We start from the raw sequence: 20,554 nt of genomic DNA, 5'->3' as shown, positions 1-20,554 counted from the left end.
CAGTATTATGCCATTGTTCAGGAATAAAAGCATCTATGTTCCATAGATCTGGAAGGAAGAGGATCTTTGTGTACTATAAAAGTCAACATCATCACCTTTGATTAAACTTGAAGACAAACAAGCAGGCAGACAATACATAAGAGGAGTTTTTCATTAGATTATCAGATGGTCTTTGAAATTCTTTGCAAGCTGTCACTTCTAGTGTTGTGCAAAGCATTCAGTATAGATACTTGACAAAGTTTACTTCCTATCCTTGTGTTAAAGCAACTCTGTCCACCAAAAAGGTTCATAGCCTTTCAACAGTTGTGGAAGAAAGCCTTGAAACGGTTGTGTGAATCTTCCACAGGAGACAGCCACTTTAATATTTTGAGTAGGGGTGCTTCACTCACACTAACATGCTTTGTAATGTGCCCTGTATGACTCCTCTGTAAGGCTTAGTAACTTCTTAACAGCCTTCAAAGGCAGCTCCATGTAGAGTAACAGCTCCTAGTGTAACAGTAGTCCAACTAGGTGGTTACACAGATTACTTAGGCTACATAGATTTTTATGTGAAAGGAGAATTCTCCATCAGCTCATTGGCTAAATCTGCTAAAAGACACAGTTTGCCCTCTGAGAACTGAGCAGATTTGTATGTATTAATAGAACACCTCAGTGATCAGAAACTTTTCCTTCTGAGGGAATGTGTCATTAACACCGGCAAAATCACTATCTCCTCATCCTTGAATCAGCCATTATAAACCTTTCATATCTGAATTAAATTCCTGCTTTGAGTTTTTATTCATTCCACAGCCTCAGTCCAATATACAGCTTGCTGAATGTTGCTTTAGAGTTTATCCTCAGTGTAACTGAGCAAGTGGACTAATTATCTAGAGCCCAGATTTGCTACTTTGTTACTATAGCCCAGAGGTCCCATCACAGGGGTTTTGAGGAGTGAATATGTTCGAATAATTCTTGAGTTTAGAAACTCTCCCACCAGGCGTGTACTGCAGCCTTTCAGAGCCAGATCTCAGGAGTGAATTTTATGTAAGCAATTTGTTAATTTATTAAAAAATGTTGATGTCAGTGTTGAAGTAAATTATAATATTTATAATGTAATTCATTTTATCTTTTTCTGTATTTCTGTCTGATAGTTAACATACTGCCTTCATAGTCCTACCCCACTTTTTTTTTCCTCTGAAGCATCTGGATAATCCAAGTCAAGAAGAATGAACGTAGAAATGTCAAACATAATGACTGAAACTTAGACAATGCTCACGTCATGAGTTCTTCCCACTCTTCAGACATTTTTGCTAAATAGACTTTGCTTTTAGAGGGACTAACAGTGAGGAATGGTTGAATCTTCCTCTTTGGATTTCTTTTAGTTTTTCATTTCTGTTTATGTTACATTTGGTTCACTGAAATCAAGATTATTTTACTTGTATGGATATTTCTGTAAACAAATGCCATTTTAAAAAATATCTAATATTGTATATTTGTAGTAATTTTCACACTTTTTTGTATACTCTTTCACAACCCATGTTTTTATCATTGTTGGTGAGCCACAATGTAAAATTGGGAGAGTTGCGAATTTTAAATTAAGTTTCAGTTTAATTATTATCTTTTACATTATTAAATTTCTCTGCATTAATTGCAATAACATTTAAAATGAACATTTTATAACATTTCATAATTTATATTCTACAAGTACAGCATGGATTGAAATATCCAAGAGTTGAAAGTTTGTTGTTGACACAGGCGTGCTCTTTGAAACTTTTCTTTTCCATTCTGTTCCTCTGATTGAACAAGCTGTGGTTCAGACAAAGAGAGCACCTATATAGCAACCTTAAATTGATTTTAAATGAACTTGGCTTCTCAGCTCATCAACAAAGGAAGCTTGGAATTGTTCTTTGTTTGGATTCTGAGTTTTTTTCTGACTGATGCCATTGACTTTTTCATTGGACAGCTATTGGCAAGGTTCCTTGTGAAAAAGTAATAATGGTTAACCCAGGACTGTAGTTTTTATCTGTCATCCCCAAGACTAACATAATACAGTTACCCTTCCTATTTGTGTAATATTACATCTTTCTTCCTGACATGTTAAAAATACACAATCCAGAGCTTCTGCATGGTCATTATAGCAGACTCTGAGTTTCACCATTGTATGGTTTGGCCCATAAGAATAATGATTGCTGCTGAAGCATTTCCTGTAGTCGTAGACATTCTTTTCCAACCCTCTTGGCAGCACAGAATTCGGTTGTTACATCATGGGAACAGCTTTTGTGCTCTTTTCCATTGCTTCTTATATGGCCAGAGATTCCTAAAACTTCGCACTGTGGTCAATGATCTCTGGTTCTCCTACGGAGGTCTTGTTCTCAAGCCTTGGTGCTTTATTTTTCTCCCAGCTTACATGACTCTGCTTACTTTAAGGAGGCATCTGATTTGATGTTACCAACAGTGTAACTACTGTCGCTAGATTGGTCCTAAGGAAATTTATCTGGACCGATGTCCTTAAAAGGGATGATAATATTCAAGCTTCTGGTTAGCCTCATCTGACTGTAAATAGAGTAACAATTATATTAATAATTTGAACTATAAAGCAGATTTATGCATTACCATTGTGTTTAAGTCATATGGACTTTCAGTAATGGCCAACAATTAAATATCAATAGAATATTTTCATTTTATTGAAACAGTTTGTCCTTTTTTCTGACTATAATATAAAGTATTTTTATAAATTGTTATTTGCTTCCATACTGTCCTTGAAAATACAATTTAAGCTACCTTTAAAAACATGATATCAATATTAATAAGGTCATTTGAATACATTCCTGAGCATTCAAAACTCACTCTTTATATACACACACACACACACACACACACACAATAAACCACTGTAAGGTAGTTATCAGAAAATACAAACACAGACCTATGTGTTGCAGAAGTATTCAGACACCATATGTACCTTGGATTGCTTTCAGCTCTACATATTTTACTCTCATCTGGTCAAAGTGATGCTGGCTTGTATTTTTCTTTGGCTGAAATTATTTTTATTCAGGAAAAAAAAGGGATGTCCTTTAAAGTTGTTCATAAACAGAAACTGGTGACATGATCATAAATGAAGGATTGTTGTTGATGTTATTACTATTATTATTTGTTACAGGTCTGAAGTAATATCATGGCTTCCAGCTTCTGCACTTTTTGTGGGTATTATTTATTCAGGTTCCAGGGCATTATCCAGATTGGTAAGATATGCAAGTAGTATCTAACATGCCTTTTTATTAATGTTTTACTACAAATGTCATACTATGATTGAAGTAATTAACATTACAATGGTTAAACACATGTAGAACACTGAATAATCTTTCGAGTCTAGAAGCTTCTAGAGGTCAGAGTAGGGCTTCTAGTACACAGTCTGTGAGTGCCCTCAGTTGTTTCTCTGCTCACAGGTTCCTGCAGCCCTGCAGTGGTCCATTGTTTCAGGTTGAAATAGTTCTTTGTTCCTGCAATCTGTGGGTCAGAAATACAATATGAACATACCTAAAAGTTTTATAAACTCAGAGGGGGGAAAAGACACAATAGTTAGTTATAATGAGCATAGATTGCGAGTTGCTGTTTCTCAATTCAATTCCTACTGCCTCTCCAAATAATCAAAACAAATAGCATTACTGCAAACAAATGCTTCACATTCAGTTGCTCATCAAGTATACCATGAAGGTTGAGCTGGATGGTCTTCTACCCTGACAGTACAGTACAAAACTAAGGCACAGGGTCATGGGAAAAAAGCATTTTTGCATATGCTACCATCGTTCACTGAGAAAAAGTGATGTCTATTAGATGATTTTATTGTCTAAGACTATTTCAGGTCACAAGAAGATACACTCCTGTATCTGCAAGCAGCAAAAGATGCAAGACTGAATCTGAAAAACTCATAGAAGTTTTATGAGCATAACATTGTCTTGCATAATTCATCTTGCGTGGCTAGGAGTAATGTCCAAACAAGGTCCAAGGTTGGACTAGGAAGTAGTGGAATGATTGTTCCCCTACTGTGGCTCATGCCCTGCGGACGTTTCGTCCCTCTCTTTTGTTCTGCCAGCTTCAAGCTAGTCATCCAAGCAGGACTTTTGATTTGCTGTTGTTGGCTGTGGCTGCTTACCTATTTGCTTAACTGTTCCTCTGGAGGGGAGGGCCACCTGCACTCAAATCCAGCAGTGGGCTGTTCTCTGCAAGTGGAGAGTTGCCGCTCTAACCCAGAGGTGGACAATCTATGGTATTCCACATGTTGCTGAACTTCCAATTCTAGCAGCACTAAGAAACATAGCCAAAGGTTGGGATGCTGGGATTTGAGTTCTGCAGTAGGGGTGCATACTGAGATATTAGGTACATCTTCAGTTTTGCAGCTGAATTCAGTTGCAACAATTTCTTCTCTTCTCCTGCATGTGAGATGGGAAGGCCCAACACAGCCTAAAATTCATCCTCCCCAAATAAAGACAGGGAAGGCTAATATGGTCAGTTTTCAGATATCATAATCTATTATTTTCAGCTTTTCTCAGTACAGGCAGGTGAAAAAAATAACTTCTATTTCTGCAATGATAATATTGTATAATATCAAGAAAATTGAAGTACGTTATCCTGTAATATGTAATGCAAACTTAGCACCAAACAGTGAAACAAGTAATGAGATGGGATGTTCAGCCAAATCTTAAATAAACAACCTAGTCATCCCATATACAGAACAAACAGTATAATTAGTTAAAGTTTATTATGGTCATAGTCAGTTTTACAGAAGTTCTTAGACTTCTGCTGGTATAGGCTTTTGTTATACATAGCAGGATAAGAAAAGCCTATGACAGCAGAAATCTAGGAATTCTTAGGGCAAAGTAGGTAACATTTTACAACAGTCAAAGTTCATTCCCTTCCTGTCTTTTCTTTTGCTGATCCAGATCCACTGATAAAGGTCTAAGGAAGTCTGGTTGGTGCAAAGCTTCCCATCCCATAATCTTTTCCCTTTCTAACCCCCAATCTTCTGTGTAATCTGACTGCAGCTTTTGAATATGCAGTGGCATGGATGAATATGAAAGATACTCCATTCAGTCCCATATTCATAAATCAGTGCCCAAAAGGCTGTTGTTGCTGCCCCAAAACAGCTTGTAACTGTGAATATAGTTCCATCACTAAATTGGTCAAGTTCCTTTTTATTCTCCTTTTGTCCTTGAAGCCAATGGGTGGTCTTAAGTAAAAACATAAATCTGTGCTACAAACCAGTCATACAAGAATTGTATATCAAGTTATGAAAACATGAAGATCAACATTGGACTGGGCTGAAATTCCTGTCCTGCTCTTAATTCCTGAAAACCTTAATTCCCCACCTGTAAAAGGATTCAGACCAAGGAGCATGACAAAGGAGATTTCTGCAGTTGAAATACCACAGATATTATTCAGAATGCTGCTGTCGGAATTCTGCTTTTCCTAAGAATCGAGGTTTCTGTTGAGATAGACACTCTGTAGATCCTCATCTGGCTGAGATAAATTGATGAGATGATGGATTTGGAGAGCTGGGAACTTAAACTGACTGCCCAACAGGCTGAATTTCCTTTTCTAAAGACTAAAAGGACTAAAAATTATGATCAAAGACAATAAACATCTGGTGAAGGTTAGCTGAGCTGGGCAATCTGGAGCCGTTATTGGCAGGAAAACACATTTCTCTTGGCCCTATGAAGAGCCAATAGCATAGAGGAGGTGAAGTGTGTGTGTGTATAAGTGTGTTAATTTGGCTGCAGAAAAGGAAAAATGTAAATCCTGATGTCAGCTTTCCTAGGATAGCATTATTCTGATGTTTCCTTTCATTGTGCTCTGGTTCAAGAGACTTGCGCTTGTCCATGGATCTTCTTTCTCTCTCAGCAGCAAACATGGCAACAAGCCCAGCAGTGGAGCTGTAAGCTGTTCCCCCCACCCTCCCTGATTCTGCTGAAAGGCTTGTTATCTGTGTGCCTTGTTCATTCGTTTTCTTTCAATATTGGTTCTTACAAATTCCTAGATATCTAAAAAGAAACCTTTGTAGCTGCTGTCTCTTAGATTGGCTCAGTCCTGGCCATGCTTTGTTTCTTTAGTTAACTTAAAACAAGAAGAAGAATAAATAAATTGTCCATTGAAAACATTATCTAGGCTCAAAATATTGAGAAACAGTTCAAAGAGACCTCATATCTAGGGAGACTTTCTTATAAGTTAATTTGTCTAGACATTCAATATTCCAAACTTCCCACATCATTTCCAGTCTGTTTTTGGAATAAGAAAATGAGTTGGGTTAGCAGGATAAGTCTGCGGTACTGTATATAATTCCCTTCCTCTGTTTCAATGGCTCAGGCTATGAATGCCCTTGTTTATGTAGTCACAACAATACCATCTCCTTCGAAGATGGAGGCATAGCCAGGCTGGGGAACTTGATTGCCTACACAGCCAGAGGATGTTAAGAGACCCTTGAAGGTTGATAGACTAAGCAGAGGAACAAAAAATGAACCTGAATTGGGGAACACTCTGCACTGCAACCTTTTTCTTGCAAGTCTCACTTTTAGGTATATGAGGATTAGTTTCAAGGAAATTCAGCTATTCTCTCAGTGATGAATATCATAGTGCCAAGGCCCAGAATATTCGAGTATTACTGCTCCCAGAAGGAGTCTGAGAATAGCAAAAAAAAAGGAGGCTTCTCTCTTTACTTGATCACCTTACTTTATAAGAACTATCTTAAATGAAATTTTGAAATGGAATACAGGCGAAAGAAGACCCTTAAGACTTGCAGTGCATTTCATCACGTTCAGCTTGGAGCCCATCCGTGCACCCTGGATATTTCACACACACCCTCCACTTTCTGCCTCCTCGGTAATGAGGAAGAGCAGGGAGTGAGCCAACCAGCTGCTAGTAGGAGGGTAGGGGGATATATGTGTGCTAAATCTGTCCCCCCCCCCCCGACTGGCTGTGGACCTGCATCTGGAGGCATCCCTTCCCTTCCATGGATTATAACCACTGCTATTTTTCATCACATCAGAAAACTTACTGTTGCATGTGTGATAGCTCTGAGCATCAGGGCAGTGTGAAGAATTCCTTACTTTCCTCACCTGTAACTTAGATGTCTTCAAGCGTGTAGCAAATTTTCATAAAGGAAACTGAAGGAAGACTTCTGAGGGGTCTTTTCAAATGGTTGCTTTTTAGTACCATCAGAGGGGCAGAGGGTGAGGGGCAGCATGATTTATAGGGTCTGCAATGCTAACTTTGTTGGTCCCATTTTCTTTCCTGGCAGCCAATTCCTATCTTTCTTACCTTACACAATGCTGCAGATGTTCCATTTTATGGAGTGGAAGCCTCAGTACAGAAAGAGGTATGGAGAACTAATTAAATAGCCTATCAGTGTTCTGTAGTCTCTTTGTTAACTGTATTTTCTTAGGCTAAATATTTCAGATATTAATCTTAACGCATGCACAAACATTTAATGAAATCGTTTTGCAAATTAATTTCAAATAATTTAATTCTGCTAGGGGATGATATACTTAAAGTAAATCTTTATGAGATTTATGAGAGAGAGAGAGATGGAGAGAGAGAGAGCGAGCATATGAAGGGAAAATTGTATGATAAGGAGTATTATTCTGAAGTTTCATAAAAAGCTTGTTTTGAGGAGGCCTTGGGTTGAATCTACAAGAGCTGTATTTTAATGATGGCACTGCCTTATTCTCAAGTGCTCCTTGATGTCTCCCATTCCCTTTTTCTTATTGGAGCCCTTTGTGCTCCCCACTCCAGACCATGAGGGCCACTTTTCACTGTGGAGGTTTTGCTAATCAGGCAAGCAGGGCTAGCAGAAATCCATCTGCCTCCTTTGTGTAAGTGAAAATGCACACTATTAAAGTTAGACCATCATTAGTCCCAGAATGATTTTGGTAGGATCCTAATTTAGCTTTCTGATTCTGGATCTGTTCCCTACCTAAAACTGGGGTGCTGTGCTGCCTTTAACTCTGGGCCTTGGGTCATTTTCTTTATCTAGCTTGTTCCCTTTAGTGGAGCTTTCTCCTGATGTATTTGGCTACAATCTCATCATACCAACCAGTATGTAGGTTGGCTGGGAATGATGAGAATTGTGTATACATTTATGGAGAACAAAAGGTTGGGGAAAGAAAACTATACTAAATCTTACTCAAGATGCTTGAGCTGGATTTGATATCCACAGCCCACATTTTAGTATAAATGCAAACCACTATGTATATTTGGACATTTTATAATGTTTAATACTGATAATTATTTCCAAGTGAAATGTGTATTGCACAAATACAAATATTTAAAATATTTTATGGAGCTGATCCATCTGCTAAACATTCCAATACCAGTGTAGGATAGATAATCTTTTGAAGGGGCCTGCATTCTCTTTTGTTTATTTTGGGCAGCTGATGATAGAAAGTTTGCTACCAAAACTTGGAATTGTGATATATAGGATCTCTAGAGATTATTTAAAAAGTTCATGGGATATATAAGATCTACAGACAACTGGATGCCCACCCCAGTGTACTGGTGAGAGTGCTAAGTAAGGATTGGGGAAACTCAGCCTGAAATCTGTAGTCAGCGGGTGACCTTTGGACTAGTTACTCTCACAGCTTAGCACATGTTCCTGGTTGTGGGGTAAATTAAGTTTTGTATTTCTCTTAATGAAGTCACAATAATTGAAATCCCATCAGAAAACAGGTGACATTCAGATGCATTATAAGGTAGTTTTCTTTCATTAATCATGTTTTGGATAGGAGGTCTTTGATCACATTATTGTATTTTTTTTTCTTAACAGCAGACCTCTGTCTTAAAACTTTGCAGGTAAGTTTCCAATGTTTGTCCAATGTGCAAATGTATGGAATTCCACAGAGATGGTAACTGAACAGTTGATCCTCTATTTAACAAAGGGTTAGGAGGTTCATCATATATTACACAGGTAGGTTGTGATTAGCGTGAGTCTGAAAAATATGATATTTAATTTAGTGCGAATTGTAAATTGATACTAAATTATAAATTTAGTGCGAAATGTAAATTGTAATTTGCAACCCAAAATTTGAGGGCTAATTAATTAATTAAAATTAATGTGAGGCTAACATGTGCGCAGTTGAGGCAAGCACATGTACGGTTGAGGTGGGGGTTTAGACATTGCTTTGCATGTGCAAAATGGAGAAAAGGAAGACTCCATCAGAGGAAAACAGTACAAGTTTAAAAAAGAAGAGGCTCATTATTACATTAGAGCACAAATTTAATGGAACGTGGAGATAGCAATTGTGATGGAATGGAATTATGAAGGCCAGGCTCAGGGAGAAAAACATTTTCTTTCATCTCCTGAGGAGCATGGGAAATATAAGAGGATGAGACTGGCACCTCCCTGAGGAATTCACAATGTTGTGGCTGGCATTACTTGGGAGCTGGAGTTTCAGTCTGGGAAGATTCTTGCTAGAGGTTGTAGCTAATAAACATTGCTGGACTGAATTTACATGGTCTCTTGGAGTTCCTTGGGCTAGGCCTGACATGAATGCTAAAATAGGAGGAGATGTTGGAATGCCTGAATCTATGATAGATTTTTTTAAAAAATGTTGCTTTCTATAACTATTCTGTGACTCTGTTAACCATAAATTTAAATTATAAGTACATATTATCCTTTACTGTAATATTTTGTTAATATACATATAAAAATTATGTTTAAAAATTTTCATTGCCTATTTCCAACAAGCTGAACTAATTATCATATTTTCCATAGAAATATCGCTTCAAATAGTGCAAATTTGAATAATGCAACCATTTTTGTGGGATTCATTAACCACACTAATCGAGACCTACCTGTATGTAGGTTGCAGGGTAGGTTGCATTTACACATAGTTAAATCTCAATCCTGTTAAAACCTATAACCAATGTACATAATGTTTATAATTAACAATATGATTGTTTAAAATATGATTGTTTCAGAACATTTTTTTTCAGGATTATACATGGGCTTAAATTTCCATTTGTATTTGTCAAGATCAAATAGGGTGGTTTAGTAATGAAGTTCCTATTCTCTGATTATATTTAAGTAGGAAAAAATGTCAAACAACCTTGACAATAAGGCTATTGTTCCCAGGCACACAAAACTATAAAAAACTATTACATAAATTTCGTGGAGAAAAAAGAACCTCTGGAAACAGGAAACAGCTTTTATACTTGCTCTGTAAAGGAGTTCAAACTAATCCTTTGTCAGCCTTCTCCAACTTTTTGCCCTATAGGAGTTGATTAAATTCCAGTTATTTTTTGCCCATATAGCAAATGTCTTGCCAGGTAGAAATTATAGGAGTTCCACCTCATTTATCAAGAGAACAGCAGGTTGGAGAAAGCTCATTTAAGAAACATGAGAATTCATTTGATTAGGACTTTGTATATTTGTATATTTTCCTTGGTACAATTAAAGTTGAAAGCAATTTCAGGGAGGTTATTTGCCTGTGGGAATTGGTGTGAGGGAATGAATTACATTTTTCCCTATGCATGAGGCCCTAATTTCTCCTAATCTCCAGAAGCTCCTTAGGAAAAGGAAAATGCACCAGAAGTTTCAGTCCTACGTATGATGTCTCTGGCTCCTGTTGTTCGTGCAAGGAATATGCATGGGCCAACAAGGAAGGCCATAACTCTGTTATATCACTGGGCCAGTTCCTCTTTTGGGATCACTGGACCCCTCTTCCTATTACTGATTTTGTAAGCTGGGGGGCTGTCTGTACTTAGGGGCCCAGATATGGATTTTGTTGTCTTCCCAGCTAGCCTGCAGCAGCCCTTCTTGCATTGTCACTCAGAACAATTCAATCTGAAAAAAAGTCTTTCATTGTCATCAACCGTACTTCTCAGTTATATCCTAGTTATGGTATGTCTAGTGAGCTTAGGTGCTGACTTACGTATTGCATAATTCAGAAAGAAATGGCAAGAGGATAAGGAACTAGGGGCAGACAGGGAGTGTGTGTGAGAAAGAAGAGTTCTTTGCTAAGACGGGGTTTAAATATCTGGCCTAAAATTCTCACATACATGGGACTGGAATGTTTAAAGACCTATATAATAATAGGGAATAAACAAATAGTATTAAATCTCTACTGCTTTTTTCAGCCATCTTTCAAATATAATTTTTCCCCAGACAATATACAGTATGTAATAAAATAATTCTAAAACAAACATCAGAACTGACATTAAAATAAATATAAGAACTATGGTGGTCAGAGGAGGAGTAAAAATTATTTTATTTTAAAATAGGTCATTCTATCAAACCATCTAAAATTAGGGTTGTTTAGGAACAGAGTTTATTAATAACATGATTAATCTAGTATCTTGTTTTCAGAGTGATGTTAAATGAAAAAACAGAGGCATATAATCGTGTATCTCAGCATGGGAAATAATTATAGAAACATGGAACCACTGTCAAAATGTTCTGTCCTTTTTAATGATAATTGATTGATTATGTGCCATCAAGTCCTTTTCAACTCCTAGCGACCACGTAGACAGATTTTCTCCATGACGATCTATCTCTAACTTGGTCTTTCAGGTCTTTAACAGTGCGCTCATCGCCACTGTAACTGAGTCCATCCACCTTGCAGCGGGTCTTCTTCTCTTTCCTTCCACCTTTCTCAGCATTAGAAACTTTTCCAGAGAGCTAGGTTTTTGCATATGTGTCCCAAATGGATAATTTGAGCCTGGTCATTTGTGCCTCGAGTGAGAACTCTGGGTTGATTTGTTCAATGATCCATTGGTTTTCTTGGCTGTCCACCGTATTCTCAGGAGTCTTCTCCAACACCAAAGTTCAAATGTGTCAATGCTCTCCATATCCTGCTTCTTCAAAGTCCAACTTTTGCTTCCATATTTTAATAAAAATACACAATAATAAATATAAGACTGAAGCCAGGCTGATTAGATTATCATATTAGCATCTGCCTCAAATCCGTGATCAGTCATGGAGTTCTCTGGGGACTTTGGACCAGATACTGTTTCATAGGATTATTACAAGAATAAAAAAACTGGAGCAGGGATGATATATGCACTTTCTGATCTTGTTGGGGGGAAGAGTGAGAAATGTTAGCATCAATAATATAATTGTTTTGAACCACAGTGTGAAATAGAAATGTATAATTTCTCAGAATCTCTGGTACTAAGTGGCAGTCGTGTGGCCTTTTCCCCTTTAATTACAGAGTGCTGATTCTTCTGGTGGCAACAGTGGGGCTTCCTTTCTATGATCCACAGGTTAGTTGTTTTCAAACAAATCCTGAACTTGCTGTGAAAAGCACAGCTCTTTTGTAAGAGATGCTTGGAATACTGACGGAATTACGAAATGAACTTCACCAAATGGTTTGAACTAAGGAGTATTTTCCCTAGAGCAGTGTTTCTCAACCTTGGCAACTTTAAAACGTATGGATTTCAACTCCCAGAACTCCCCAGCCAGCATGCTGGCTGGGGAATTCTGGGAGTTGAAGTCCACACATCTTAAAGTTGCTGAGGTTGAGAAACTCTGCCCTAGAGCATGATCGAATATTTACCATTTCAGCAGAGGTCACCTTCAAGGCACAACAACTACATCCATAGAAGACCTCACAGCAGTTCATTAAACTTAGCCCACCGCATTTCAGGTGTGCTATGGAACAAAGCAAGCCAACAAAAAGCAAATACATTTGTGGCCCCTTAAAGGCTAATAAGTGTATTATTGCATATTGCAATAACAACTTCAGTAACTTCAACAGTATGTAGAACGTTATTTCATGGGACATTTTAAACTCCTTATTTCTGATTCACTGTGTATAAAAATACATGTATTTTATACCATCCCCCCAAAATTGGATACATTTTAATATAGTATTCCTCATTTAATGTAGTATTCCTCAGCACCTCTCTTTTTTACATCTTGCCATAATTTGAACAGTGTGCCAAAATCAGTCTTACGGTTTCTGAAAAAAATTTTGTTCTCTGCGAGAACTCTCTCTTTTTCCTACCTTATTCTCAAACTGCTTGAGAATTCCTTTAGAATTCCTTTTAGGAATATTTTGAGCTTGCTTATTGGTAGAGGTGGCCAAAGATGCGATTGCTGGTGTAAAGACTTGTTATACACCTCACTGTGAAGCTTCCAAGTCTGTCCTTGTTTCTCAGTCTGAATGAGCCCTGTGGGAGAAATTCTCTTCTTTTGAAATGTGGGAAGCCGCAAACAGTGCAGACCACTGGAAAGAGGACTGTACAGTGAAAGGTAGGCTGTACGCGTGCACCCCGTGTCCACCTCATAACTAAGTAAGACCACCTTACTTAGAGAACTTCACACACACAAAATCTTCCCCTTTGAAATAAATGTTGGAAACAAATTCTCTTTAGCTAAATTAAACTGGTAGAAAAAATGCACAAGCGCTTTCTGTTTGGTACTCAATAAGGTTAGAAGGTACACAGCCTCAGCATGCTTGTGCCCAACAGCTTTTTTCGGAGGAGCTCATGACAAAAGTAGAGAGAATGGCACGATGGCTTCGTTCCATATCAGCCTGCCTCTGCTCCCGGGAGGCTTTCCTGCATGCCCTATCAACATCTGATTTAGGTTTGCCTGGAAAGAGGGAGAGGGTTGCCTAACTCCCTCCCCAGAGAGGCCCATGGTGCCTCTGAAATCATTTCATGCCCTGTGCTGAAAGCTTTCTGCTTCCAGAGGCATCCTGTCTGCATCCTGCTAAATTGTTCCCAAGGACTAACAGGCATTCTGAACAGTGTTTTAATTTTTTTCTTGACATTTGGTTGTGTTAGAAAAATCTCTAACAGAAAGGGAAACTCAAAATATTTTTAATTGGATAAAATAGAAGTAAAACTTTAGATCAATCTTAGCATGGAAGAATTTGCCACCCGGTATCCTGATCTACTACGTCCCCCAAACAAGGCTTTTTGTATCAGTACTTCTTTTTTTAAATTTCCAACTCTCTGTTAATTGCTTTTAATATATAATTGGATATGAAAACCATAAGATTGTTGCTATGGTGAGGGAAACTGCTCAGAAAGACTAATACTTTTCAGTGAAAGTGATGCAGACTTCTAAAATACTTTATTTATTAGAGCATTCCTTACTGCAACAGTTACATTTTGAAACAAGTTATGAAGGCTGTTTATCTTTCTGCACTTTGACGTTTTATTTTGCAGTTTGATACAGATGGGTATTTTTGGGCCCTCATACACTTACTATGTGTTGGTAAGTTTTTAATAAATTAGCAAATAAGTAATTAAAATTTCTGGCCTATGTGTAGCTCCTCTTGGCTTTAGTGGGATTATGCATTGAGTCTCAGTTTTCTGTCATTACTCCATATCTGGTGACTTACATAAGCAGTGACTCTGTTACTTTCTCTTGAAATGGAAAAATTGCACTATACGTCCTTTCCAAAGACCCATCTATGAATCCAACTTTACACTGAATTATGTAGCTTCATGAAAATGGAAAAATAAATTAATAGAGGAAGATCAAGCTCTCCAAATGGTTTGGAGAGATCACAGCACTGAAGAGAATAAAATTAGAAAAAGAAATTTAATCTGTACTAGACAGGAAAAATGACTGTTATAAATACAAAATGCAACCCAAGCAAAAATAGTGTTGATGCTGTAGAAGGTTTAGATTTTTATAAGGGCAAGTAGATCTTTAACCAGAGCCCTGTGTCTCCCTTGCTGAAATTGTTCCTTAGCTGTACCAGAAGATGATAAATGTATTATGACTCCAACTTTGTGTTTTTTCTTTCACAGGGGCTTACAAAGTATTTCACAAGTTGTGGAAAACGAATTCTCTAAGGTGATCTATATTTTTCTCTGAATATGGAGCACAAAGGGAGTTATGTAAAGGGTGGTTATTGTAAAAGTATTATGTTAATTTTTATAAAAGTGCCTTATGTCATTAACAATTAGAATCATGTACAAAAGATGCATGTGAGCAAGAACAAATTAATGCACTGTTGTAAACATAATCATAAATTCAGCTGTAGATAGCTTTGGAATTCATGAAATACTACTGGTAGCTTTTAAAAGGGTCAGCAGTTGGTTTTTGTTTAAAATGTAAGAAGGAATAAACTATACAGGTGAGCAATGGCAATAGCAACCCTCCAAAAATGGGGTTTTTATCTTCCCACCATATACACAATCAGTTATTTACACTGTGATGGATTTTAACTGTATGCTAAATTGAGAGCTAATCTTGGCTAAATAGTAAGGAATAAATATTGGGTTGGGTTCAGTTCTACTGAAATCCATGAAACCTCTTGCATTAATTTTAATGGTAATTTAGCCTGGATCCCATCCACTATAAATAGACAGTTTTCTTCATATGAAAAAAAAATGAATGTTACAACTTTTATATTCATCTCCTTTGATCCCTAATTTCAAAGGATAGAAATTCTATCAAGGAGAAGCCTTAATAACTCTATAAATCAGACAAGTACAGGGGTTCTTTGAGTGCATCTCTACATGAGAAAGTTTTTGAGGTTCTTTAGCTGAAAATTGAATCTCAGTCATTTCTTATTTTTCACAGAGCCCAGCAGCAGGACATTTATAGGGAAATTTAAAATAATGTTAGCTGGTATGGATAAGGAAAAAAGTACTATATTCTTTAGCTCTTGATATATTTCATATAAAGGATTAATAAGAAGACAGAAGGAAGAAATTGATGGTTGCCCCATGCAAGTGTAGGCTAACCTTCCGTAGCCTGATACCCTTGAGATGTGTTGGAACTAAAGTTCCCAGAATTCCTAGCCAGCATATCCAGTAGCAGTTGAAAATTCTGGAAGTTACTTTCAGTCCTAACACATCTAGAAAAACCTGGTTTGAAAGAATAGCATAGGCAGAAACAGACAACCTCTGAAAACAATAGACAACAGTGTTCATCTTTTTTTAACTCCACAGACCAATTAAACATCTGCTCACTTTCTAGTACAAAGGAAAAAATGCTTGTTTCACATCAGAGTGTGAAAAGTGTGTGGGAAGGCCTGATCTGTAGTTTTCTGGAATCAAAAACACTATTCTAGCAATTTCTTTCACCTTCTCATAGGAATGATGGGAAGATCGGCTTGATTAAACTTCTGCCAGTTCTTGTTAGCTACCACCATGAGTATTTGAGAACCCTTGGTGGAAGAAAACATTTCCATCTCCAAAACAGCTCTAGCTGTCACACAATATACAGTCAAGCTAAAACATATCTGTCAGATTAGAAGATCTGCCTAAATCAGATTCAGGAAATCTTATAATTGACAGCAAAGAAAAGTTAGTACCATAAGTGTATGTTTATATGTCTAATTGTTTAAGGAATTATTGATATTGTTTTGATAGAGTTCTCCTGACATTAAAGTAACTGACCTTTTTTTTTTCCTTAGTATCTCTGAACAACAGTACATAAACTATGCATTCAGGTACATTATATCTTGATTAAGAAAAAAACATAGAATGTTTACCATCTCTTCATAACTGTATGGATATTGAGTTGAATGACTTTAATGCCTAACGTATTCATATTGCTCATTCATCTTATTTGGTGCTATTTTTTTTACATAATAAGATTTTGATGGAACCACCAAAACCATTTTTGCATGCATTATCAGCTAGTTACAGAAGAGTAGTGAATTCTGAACTGAATATGATGTAATATCATGTCCCAAAGCAACCATATTGCATTCTATGGAATCTACACTGAGAAGCAAATGGAATTAGAAAACGCATATTTTTTTGTGTGTCAACATTCAGGAACACTGCTTTCATTTGTAACAAATGTCTGTCTCAGCCAAAATCCCAATAAGAATAAGAATAATGCAGATAGTGTCCCTTTAGGAAATAGTAATCAGAAAAACTTCCCTGATCATTGCTTCCTAAAGGAGTGCTATCTGTCTTGCAATGGTTAGGAATGCAACAGTATGTGTATTGTAGATTAAATCTACTTTAAGATGTGTGGATTTTAACTCCCAGAATTCCCCAGCTAGCATGGGAGTCGAAGTCCACACATCTTAAAGTTGCCAAGTTTGAAAAACGCTGCTCTAGAGGGTCTTCTAGATGAAGATGCAGTCTCAGTAGTTAGGTGAGATGTGGCCCCTATTGATCCAAGATGATAGCCTTGGGTTTGCCATTGCAAGCAATTTCAATAGATCCCCATGCCATCTTATTGAGATGAGTCTGTTGGATTGCCATTTCAAGGCAGCAAATACTGTTTCGGAACTGCACTCACTGCCTTATTCAAGAGGTCTGTGTTCTTACTGGAGGGATTATTGGCTTGTCCCACCTACCAGCTACTATCAGCATGAGATGATCATCAGGTAAGGGAGCCCAAATACAGAACGGTCTGCATGCCAGCGTTAGGAAAATTACCATTGTGGTGAACTCAGAAAGAGGAGGAATGGCAGGATTTATTTTTGTGATGGGAGAAGGGAGTTTAGGTATGGGCCAAAAGGTATGGCCCAAAAGCCACTCACTACTTGCTGGCAAGTGAATGTTGGTTGGCTTTTGGTACTCTGTGCTCTGCTGTTGGCCAGAAACAACAAGTTGTGGTTGGCTGGCAGGTATCTGTGATCTTAGACTCACAAATGTAGAAGCATGCTGTGCTTATAGCATTCTGATACCCAGATGGATCAGAAAATAGTCAAAAGATTCCACAGCCATCTTGAGAATATTTTTAAATGAATTGAGAAAGGTCTCTGGAAGAATCCTAGATTGAGGAAGTGTGTTGTAATAAATAAAAGGGTTATATACTTGTAGATTCAAATTAATAACATCTTTTATTTCTAGTGTGGTGATGTTGGCTTTTGCATCCCACCCAACAGGTAAAAATATCAATTATTATAACTGGTATATGTGTGTATGTATTTTTAGACATGGTGTTATTTCCTTATGTATGCTACTTAGGAACTTTATAGGCTATAGTTCATCCTAGGTTTGTTCACATATGTTAGTTTGTATGTGTTCAACCACACATCTGAATCATTTCTACACACTTAGGACTCTATTTCTTTCAAAAGCATTAGCTAATCCAAAATAATTTATTTTGTGGGTGATTATACCCCCTGAGACGCTCTGTTATTGCATGACTTGGGAGCTGCACGCGCAGAGCTTCTTCCTTGCAGATATTGTTGTGAATGTGTGCACATTAGAGGGCACAGCCAGCGTGAGGCTGAGGCTGAGGCTGAGGCCAAGGAGTGCAGCCCAGCTTCATGTGAAGGCAGTCTGAAAAATGAAATTACACTTGTGCTTATGCTATGAATCAGAGCTGTTACGATGTTTGATTCCAGCATTTTAATGCACCACTCCTCAGGTACTTATAGGCAGTGGTGTCAGCCCTTGTTGCCCTCTATGGCTCCTGACTGCCAGCAGAGCAGCAGTTCCAAGTATTTTCCTTTATGTTGAACACTACTTCATCATCAAAAGCTTTTGGGAACAATACAGATCATTTCAAGCCAGAAGCATAGCTTTCTCTCTGTAGATGATCTGCAAAGGAGAGGGTTCAGATTTGCTAGTAAAGTACCCTTTTCCTTCAGCATACTATAAAGCAGAATTTAGTCCTTTAATTTTGGCCTCCAAAGATTGTGAAATAAGCCACTTGTAGAACATTAGTAAAGCAAGAGGGTAATATAAATTTTGTGCATGATCTGTGATCCTAGATTGGTTCTAGACAGGGCTTTAGTTTGCAATTGCCATGCCTCTTTCAGCCACACTTAGCCAACATCCAAAAACAAGCTAGCTATTGTGAGGTGGCCTTCCCTCCAGATATATTGGATCTGCAGCTCCCAGAATCCCTCAAATATTGACAGGCCATTTTAAGGGAAACAGAGTTGGAAATCTTGTACGTTTTCCTCCTAACTGTTTCAGCAATCTGAAAAGGGAGTGGCCAAGCCTTTCATTAGCTCCTGATTCTCCCAGATGAAGGGAAGATGATAACATGGGCAGGTGCAAAAAAAAAAAAAAAGTCAACTTCTATTGTCTGTAGAGCCTTTCCTATAAACCCTTACACTTCATTCCTATTTTTTCCCCTGTGACTAATATATTTTCTGCTCTACTATTTAGGTAAGATAGTGGAAAAGTTTTACAGATGTTATGGGATCCGATTATTCTACCAGAGCACAAAGATCTCTGATTTTTAGGAGATAGAATACATTTAACATTCAGTGCTATTGAAGACCTCTTTTGTGCAGTGTATTCTCAGATGCACGTTAACAGGTTCTTCCTTTTGGAAACTCTGAAATGGTAGTTCAGTTGGTTTCTTCTCCCTCCCTCCCTCTGCTGTTTCTCCTCCTCTTCACAACAATTCAAAGTTATGGAGTAAAATAGTCAATACTTGCAAGTATTTCCTGCGGCATTGTATGGAATAAAAAAGAATTAACATAGTAGGTGGAAAACAAATTACTCCCTGAAGGACCATGATTACAAATGGGAGTCTTGCTCATGACTTTCCATGGAAAATACAATCATTTTTAAAGTAGAAACATACTCATTAAATGCCATTCTTCTCTGGTTTACAACCTGATTTCAGACTGATGAGAATGAGAATGAAATGTTGTAAAAGCAGTGGCAAACTACAGAAGTGATGAAAACCATATTAAAGCCAAGAGCAAGCCATTCAATTCCAGTTTCATATTGTTGTGTTCTTCTGTTGTTCTGTCCATTTTTCAGCAGAGCAACCAAGTACTGTTGCCACTTTTTTAAAAAACTAAACATATGATTTTATTTCTTAGGTGATCTCTTCAGTGCCTTGGAATTTCCACTCCTGTACTTCTACATCTTTCACAGCAGTTGCCTTGCCAGGTAACTTTTCAGTATCCAAGAACCTCAGATCTTATGATATGGGTGAATAAAAAGGTTTTGCTCATATTTTTGATGAACTGTTAAAGGTTTCTACTATGTTTCCTTTTCTAGGCTCAAGTATGGTCCAAAACATTCAAGTATTAGTCAATAATGATGCATCATACTAATCTGGAATTTGACAAAATGTGTTCTTCAAAATATGTCAAACATTGTAATGTGGATAAATGATGGGATTATTTTGTTGCAGCAAAAGATTGCATAAAATTTGGCTGGGGATTATACAAGTTGTAGTGCAGCACACACAAAAGGCACCAACATAGGAAAAGGTTTATTCAGATGAATTACAACAAAATCCCAATGCATGTCTATTCAGAAGTAAATTCATTTAGTCTTACTCACAGGATTGCAGCCCAAATGTTAATTTTTAAATCATTTTGCCCCTTGACTCAGTTTTGTTAAAGTGGGCTTCCAAAGGTATTCTTACCAGATTGAACCAACTGTTAGAGTTAGTAATCTTTCAGAGGGTTCTCAAGATTTCTCAGCTGATATCTCTATCACTGACATTTTATGTGGTATTCTTCAGCTACCTATTGAGTTAAACAATATGTTTTCAGGTGGTCCTGGGCTTATGACATCAATTGGGACCAGAATTTCCATCACTAAGCAATGTGGTCGTAAAGCTCAATATCATGTGACTGCATTGCTTAGCAACAGCAATCCCATAGTCCTGGTTGCTGTCATAACTCCAGGTCTGTGTGAGTCATTAAGTGGGAAGAGGCTGGAGTCCCGAGCA

At 37.5% G+C, this 20,554-nt stretch overlaps 1 protein-coding gene across 13 annotated transcripts in view; it reads left to right on the top strand.

Moving 5' to 3' along the window:
- SLC35D4 (solute carrier family 35 member D4) overlaps positions 1–20,554 on the top strand; it is a 47,841-nt gene that overhangs the window by 7,211 nt on the left and 20,076 nt on the right. For 12 of the 13 annotated variants that reach the window (XR_015794005.1, XR_015794006.1, XR_015794004.1 and 9 more), the window contains exons 4-12: positions 3,140–3,221; positions 7,271–7,348; positions 8,795–8,820; positions 12,180–12,231; positions 14,146–14,194; positions 14,737–14,782; positions 16,353–16,388; positions 17,752–17,786; positions 19,692–19,761. Coding sequence is in view for 4 of the 13 variants with exons in the window: in XM_025171253.2 (XP_025027021.1) it covers positions 3,140–3,221; positions 7,271–7,348; positions 8,795–8,820; positions 12,180–12,231; positions 14,146–14,194; positions 14,737–14,782; positions 16,353–16,388; positions 17,752–17,786; positions 19,692–19,761 (474 nt within the window). In the remaining 9 variants the exon portion in view is untranslated. The remainder of the gene's footprint in view (positions 1–3,139; positions 3,222–7,270; positions 7,349–8,794; positions 8,821–12,179; positions 12,232–14,145; positions 14,195–14,736; positions 14,783–16,352; positions 16,389–17,751; positions 17,787–19,691; positions 19,762–20,554) is intronic. The other variant, XM_088130684.1, reaches the window with a different exon arrangement.

Source organism: Python bivittatus, unplaced genomic scaffold, assembly GCF_059951505.1.
Source record: "Python bivittatus isolate LINGU-HERP-01145 unplaced genomic scaffold, Pbiv_v1 ctg000840_np1212, whole genome shotgun sequence".
NCBI lineage: Eukaryota > Metazoa > Chordata > Lepidosauria > Squamata > Pythonidae > Python > Python bivittatus.
The sequence above is the reverse complement of the archived record's forward strand: the minus strand, read 5'-3'. Positions and strand labels throughout refer to the sequence as shown.